General features: G+C 42.7%; 1 protein-coding gene across 1 annotated transcript; it reads left to right on the top strand.

Moving 5' to 3' along the window:
• Positions 1-462: 462 nt before the first annotated feature.
• IL6 (interleukin 6) lies at positions 463-5,171 on the top strand. The gene is made up of 5 exons (XM_005872291.2): positions 463-546; positions 715-905; positions 2,067-2,180; positions 3,167-3,304; positions 4,582-5,171. Exons 1-5 carry the CDS (start codon positions 528-530, stop codon positions 4,744-4,746), a joined length of 627 nt encoding a protein of 208 aa, XP_005872353.1. The 5' UTR covers positions 463-527; the 3' UTR covers positions 4,747-5,171.
• The last annotated feature ends 1,912 nt before the right edge of the window (positions 5,172-7,083 follow it).

Genomic DNA, 7,083 nt, shown 5'->3' with positions numbered 1-7,083 from the left:
TGGGCTGAGGAAACTCAGAACCTCTTAGTTTTTACAAATGTGAAAAAAACTGGAAAACTAAATCTCAGCCTGTTAATCTGGTAATTAAAGTTTTTTTTTAAAGTCATAGTCAGCCTTAGCCTCTTCAACCCTCTAAAACTTTGTGGATGACTTTAGCTTTACTTTCCTCAACACATGCCAAAGTGCTGAGTCACTAAAAAGAAAAAAAAAAAGTAGAGGAAGAGTGATCTTGCTTCTAGGGCTCCTTGGTAATGACCTAAGCGGCACATTTCCCTGGTTTTCATTCCTGTGATGATGCTAAAGGACGTCACATTGCACAATCTTAATAAGGTTTCCAATCAGCCCCTCCCACCCTGGCCCCACCCCCACCCTCCAAAAAAGATTTATCAAATGTGGGATTTTCCCATGAGTCTCAATATTAGAATCTCAACCCTCAATAAATATGAGGCTGAGGATGTCTGAGGCTCATTCTGTCCTCGAGCCCACCAGGAAGAAAAGAGAGCTCCATCTCCCTCTAGGAGCCAGCTATGAACTCCCTCTCCACAAGTAAGTGAAGGAAATCCCTAGCCTGGGAACCGCCCGGAGGCCGGAGGCTGTGCCTGGGTGAGAGAGAGGGTGTGCGCTCTGAGGGCTGGCGGGCAGCCAGCAGCCAGAGGCACAGCTTCCCCAGCTGTGCAGGCTGCTCACTGCTGCTCTCCCTTCCCTCCGGCACAGACACCTTCAGTTCAGTGGCCTTCTCCCTGGGGCTGCTCCTGGTGATGACTACTGCTTTCCCTACCCCGGTTCCCCGGGGAGAAGATTCTAAAGATGATACCACCTCAAATAGACCACTACTCACCTCTTCAGAACAAATTGAAAACCTCATTAAGTCCATCCTCCTCGAAATCTCTGACGTGAAAAATAAGGTGAGTAAGCTCAATGGAGGGTGATGGAAGGCCTCCATCCTCCTCGAAATCTCTGACGTGAAAAATAAGGTAAGCTCAATGGAGGGTGATGGAAGGCTTGTGTGGGCATGCCTCTCCTTGCCCCTGGATGGGGACAGGGTTCCTGCATTGGGAGGTCTTTGATGGGTTCTTCTGGGGGAGTTTAGATTTGACATCAAAGAAGCAGACTGTCTTATGTATTTCTCCTCTGCTGCTGGTCTCAGGGAATCCCGTCCCCTCCTGGAAAATACAGAATGGGGCTGGAATCCATGTGCCCTGACCCATTCCCCACTCCATACTTGACATGAGCTGAGGGTCACTGTTTCTTAGGACTCTCTTTTCCCTAACCAAAAAATAAGGTCTGTTGATCTTTTTTTGTGTCTCTTGGACTTTGGGAGGATTAGAAAAGTGGCACCTGAAATGAATGTTCAGCTTTTCAGGATAGTCACAGTACTTTTAAGTTATATAAGCGTGGTAGTTAGGAATTCCTCAATGTCATTCCAGCTTATATACTGCAAACTCGATAGCCCACCAAAGTGGCAAAATCATAGGAAGATTAAAGCAGCTCCTAAACTTTCAATGCAAGGTAGTTTGACTCTGTTTTGTAGAAAGAAAAGAACACAGGAAAGGGGATTTGGGCACCCCAAATCTCCTCTGGTTCTGCTGAACCAGCTTTGTGATCTTGGGCAAATTTCCTACCACCTCTGAGCTCCACCTGTAAAACTGTGGGATAGGACTAGATGATCTCACAGGTTCTTTCAGCTGAAACATTCTATGGCTCAAATGATATTCACTCAATTATTATCGAAATGTATTAAGTATGTAGTATGTGCCAGGTACTTTTTATAACTATTATGTCTCATCCTCACAACAAACTTATGCGGAGGTGCTTCATTATCCCCAATTTGGAGAGAGAGACACTGATACTCAGGACAGTGAGACAAGCCTGAAGTCACAAGTGAGCCTGGAATTGAACCCAAGTGTGCCCATCCTCCACTAGATCTTGCTTGCCTGGATGCTAATGGATTCTGACTTCATTTTTCTTATGAGAACTTCCTGGCCATGGTGGAACATGACTAGGCCCTCTAGTGGTGTTTGTGTTAGGGGCACTTACATGATAACAGTTTTGGTATTTCTTCCCAGATGTGTGACAACCATGAATCGTGTAAAAACAGCAAGGAAGTACTGACAGAAAACAACCTGAACCTTCCAAAACTGGCCAGAAAAGATGGATGCTTCCATTCTGGATTCAATCAGGTACCCACACATCATGTTCACTGTTAGCTATTCCCGAGTTCTCCACCTTGCATGCAGGTCTGTGTACACACAGACAAGGCAGGCAACAAAGAAGGCGATAGATGTAAAGAATATTGTGTAAATTTCATGAGGAGGCCAACAGAAATCTTTGTAAAGGCAACTTATTTTTGAATGGCATGGTCAGAGATAGCCAACCTCCCTTGGAATTTTCACAATGGTCATGTGTTAGAAACCCCAGCAGGTTTAGCTGGTTTATCCTGTATGAGGTGGTAGTTCAGTGACCTTTCTCCTCCTTGGCTGCCCTTAGTGTTGTCCTCCCTGCTGAGGTTATTCTCTACACCTTTCTCCTTCTAGGCAGTGAGATAACCTGTGCTGACTTCTGATTATTCCATAAAAGGTTTTAGCCCAACATTGACAAGGGCAGGAGTGCAGCCAGAGGGAAGAGCATTAAAGGGAGAATAGAGAAGGACCCCCTTGCCACATTCTAGCATCCACTGGGCTTTGAGTAAAATTAAGTGATGTTTCTGATTGTCCAGATACTTAAAATAGGGCAGCTGGTGCTGTCTGATGTCTCAAAGCATGATGCCTAAGAAGTATGGGAAGTTCCCAGGGGTGGGAGTGAGAGGTGGGGATGGAGAGGGAAAAGTTGCTAAATTATAGCAATTTTGTTTTAAACATTCTATTTTATTTTTAAAAAATACATTTTTATTGATTTCAGAGAGGAAGGAAGGGGGAGAGAGAGATAGAAACATCAATGATAAGAGAGAATCATTGAATGGCTGCCTCCTGTACACCCCACCCTGGGGATCAAGCCTACAACCTGGGCATGTGCCCTAAACCAGGAATCGAACCATGACCTCCTGGTTCATAGGTTGATACTCAACCACTGAGCTATGCTGGCTGAGCAAATTATAGTAATTTTAACTTTTAAAATTCAATCATATCTTCCTGGCAATAACCAATTTTCCCACCATCTTTCCTCTTAGGAGACCTGCTTGATAAGAATCACCACCGGTCTTCTGGAGTTTCAGGTATACCTGCAGTACCTCCAGAACACATTTGAGGGACATGCCCAGGCCATGAAGATAGGAACCAAAGCCCTGGTCAATATCCTGAGGCAAAAGGTGAGTGTCGCCTGTCTCCTCACTCAGTGTGGCCAATACAGTCTCAAAGAAAGCAGCCCAGACAATTTGGGAATGTAAAGCCAATTCAGAAGACATGGTTGCATGTAAAGGAAAGGATCTGAGAAGTATTTCCTGATAGTTAGAACTGTTTTTATGTGTGTATGTTGTGGGGGGGAGGGAGGGAGGTTAGATCTCTTCTGTAAAGGATATCAATAACTATATTTAAAACTATGTTAAGTGAGGTAGATTTTGACATCAACTCCTAATAGCTTAAGAAATAAGAAAGAAAAAAAAGTATCTGTAGAGGCAGAAGGAAGCACATACAACCCTGCTCAGTGATACATAATCACAAAGAACTGAGAGCACAAAAATTATTTTAATATTTTAAGTATTGCCAAGTGACATTCTTATCATTATGGTAGCAACTCCTTTTTCCAACTTTTTGGAAGAAGAGTTAATACAGAGAATTGGCTAAAGGCTGGAGGAACAGGTACAGGTCTTTTGTACTACCAGCTGGCCATTCAACTGCCACATGATGGAGACTTGATGGCACAGTATATAGATGAGCCAAACAGAGATCAATAAAAAGTCCCTGTATGGAGAAGCCTATGGGTTCTAATCCTGTATTTTGCTTTAAGTGGGAGCATCTCCCACTTTAATGTGCACACAAATTCCCGGGGGGTCTTGTTCCAATGCAGAGCTTGATTCAGCAGGTCTGGGGTGAGACCTGAGACTTGCATCTAACAAGCTCCAGGTGATGCCATTGCTGTAGTGCTCAGGCCACGCCTGGAGGTGTCCCATGTCAGTGGGTCTATGGGAAGGTGTTTCCCAGTCCTCCTACACCACTAGATCAGTGGACTCTCAACAGATGCTGAAGAGATGGGTGAGAGAAACTGGAGGGAAATATTAGTGTCAGAGGCCACTCAAGAACCATTGAAATGCCTCTAACTATAGATTCTTCATTTGAATATTAAATTTCAACCATGTGCCAGGCACTGGCTAAGACAACAGAGGACAAGTAAGATACTGTGGCTGCCCTTGGGATGCTTAAGATCTAAAGGAGCCAGAGAGGCAAAGGGATGCTTAGAACTCAGTTGCTATGAAAGGGTGGGTTCAGAGGAAAAGCACCTCACCCTATCTAGGCAAGGCAGGGTAGGTGGCCCCAATTAGTCTTCTTCACCCCAAATCTGAACATATCCCCACAGCCCAGAGCATCCCTCCACTGAAAAGAATTTGTTCAATATTTAAACAATTCTTCTTGCTTTCTTTCCCTCCAGATGAAGAACCCCGTTGAAGAAACCATCCCTGACCCAACCACAAACACTGGCCTGCTGGAGAAGATGCATGCACAGAAAAACTGGCTGAAGACCACGACGATTCACCTCATCCTGCGAAGCCTCGAGGACTTCCTGCAGTTCACTCAGAGGGCTATCCGGATGTAGCCTGGGCGTCTAAGATGGTTGCAACTCATGGACATTCTAAGATGGTTGCAACTCATGGACATTCCTTTCTCTGGTCCACTGGGTACATAACTTATGTTGTTCTCTATGAAGAACTAAAAGTATGAGCAATAGGACACTATTTTAATTATTTTTAATTTATTGATATTTAAATATGTGATATTGAGTTAATTTATACAAGTGATATTTATATTTTTATAAAGTGCCACTTGAAATATTTTGTGTGTTCATTTTGAAAAAAATAACAGATGGTTATACAGCTTGAATACCTTCGTTTCAGAGTCAGATCATTTCTTGGAATGTGTAGGCTTACCTCAAATAAATTGCTAACTTATACATGTTTTTAAAAGAAATATTTATAATGTATTTATATTATGTTTAAATTGTTTTTATACCAGTAAAAGCCTTTTTAAAAAATCAGCAACCAAGTCTCTATGAGTTTCTGTCACCACCAGCAGCACAAAAAGTAACAATCACCTGGTGAAAGATAATTGAGCACCTACTCCTACTGCATGCCAGGCACCATGCTAAATGTGTAGCTCCATAGTATTTAATCCCGCACTTGCACACCCTTTAATGGATGAGGGAGAGTAAGTGATTCTTCTAAGTCACCCAGCTGGAAGGTAAGGCATAGGCCCAGATTTGAAATACAGGTCTACCTATCTTCAGGCCCCCTTCTCTTAACCTTTAGGTTCCATTGCCTCCCAGAGAACTGAAAGATAATGTAGAAAATCACAGAACATGTTCATATAAAGAATATATTTCAAGATATAATTAAAAGCCTTTGAGATGATACAGCCACTTGATTAAGACAGCAGTGTGCAAGCTTCCCAATTACATGAAAGTTCTGCCTTCTTCCTCTGGGTTCCTCAAACACTTCACGTACCTGTCTGTCATAGCACCTACCATGGTATAACATAACTTTAAATTGATGGGTTTTTCTTTGCAGTCAGCATATGGGTTACTCAAGAAGTCAGGCCCTATTATATACACTTTATATCCTAAGCCCATAGAAGTCCCAATAAACATTTATTGAATGAAGGAACCATACATAGATGATCAAATATAAGACACTTCAATTCTTGGGGCCTATACTGTTGGGCAGTGAGTGGGGAAATTATAAATACTGTGTATTTGTGAATCTTCATCTTAAGGAAAACAGTAAGAATTAGAAAGAAACATCCTAAGAACTTCTAGAAGAGCAATGCATAGTCAGTGCATGTATATCTATCTCCATGTCCTTTCCCAACAGTAATATTTTTTTTCCACTTTCTCCCCTCACCCCATCAAGAGTGGTGGTGAGAGAGGCAATCTGGGTGACTGCACTGGCCTCTCCACCCCACCTCAACACAATGTTGGGAATTTGGTAAAGATTTCCCCTTTCTAACCCCAGCAATATAAAGTTCTGACTTCTAATAAAGACTTCCTCACTCTAACCACCATACACTTCTTCCTCCAGGGAAGAAGTTCTGCTAAGCAAGGGAAAGCCCACAGAAGTCCGAAACTGAAAGAAGCTATGCAAGAAAAGAACCACAAACTCTGACTTCTAGAAATCATGCATCACAAGTGGCTTCCCAACATTAGGGCCGAATCAAAGAACAAAGAGAAATGGCAGTTGACCAATGCATCCATTCTTCAAACAAAAATGTGCTGAGCATCATATATGTCAGGTAATGCTGGGGATACAGAGGTGAACAAGCTAGAACTGACCCCTGTCCTCATGTGGTTTACACTGTGGCATGGAAGACAGAAGACAGACATTGAACAAAGAATGTAAATGTGATGAGGTTTACAAAAGAGAAATGTTTGGTGTACTGAGAACCTGTTCTGAGGGCATTAATAGCAGGGGAATCTTACTAAGACCAGGGAGGGCAGTCATGGCGCCTAATTGAAAAAGAGAGATTTGGACTGAGATGTGAAAAAGATGTAGCAGTTAGCCAGGCCAAGATGGGTGGGAAGAGCATCCCAGACAGAGGGAATGGCATATGCAAAGGGTTGAGATGATGAAAACTACATTATGTCCAGTGCATAAAGAACAAAAAGAAGGTTGGTTGAGAGGGGTTGGAGAGGGAGGCTGACTCACAAATCATTGACAGCATCAGAAGCCATATTCAAAATTTTGAAATTTATCCCATATGTGGTGAGAAGGCATTGACAAGTTTTAAGCAGTAGAATGACATATGAAATTTACATTTTAATATGACCACTCAAGTTGCAGTGTGGAAAAAATGGATAGGAAAGGGGCTGGAAGAGAATGTCAGAGAAACATTCCAGAGGCCTTCATTGTAGTCCAGGGGAGAGATGACCATGTTCTGAATT

This window comes from Myotis brandtii, unplaced genomic scaffold (genome assembly GCF_000412655.1).
Source record: "Myotis brandtii unplaced genomic scaffold, ASM41265v1 scaffold374, whole genome shotgun sequence".
Lineage (NCBI taxonomy): Eukaryota > Metazoa > Chordata > Mammalia > Chiroptera > Vespertilionidae > Myotis > Myotis brandtii.
This window is presented reverse-complemented; position numbering and strand designations above follow the sequence as displayed.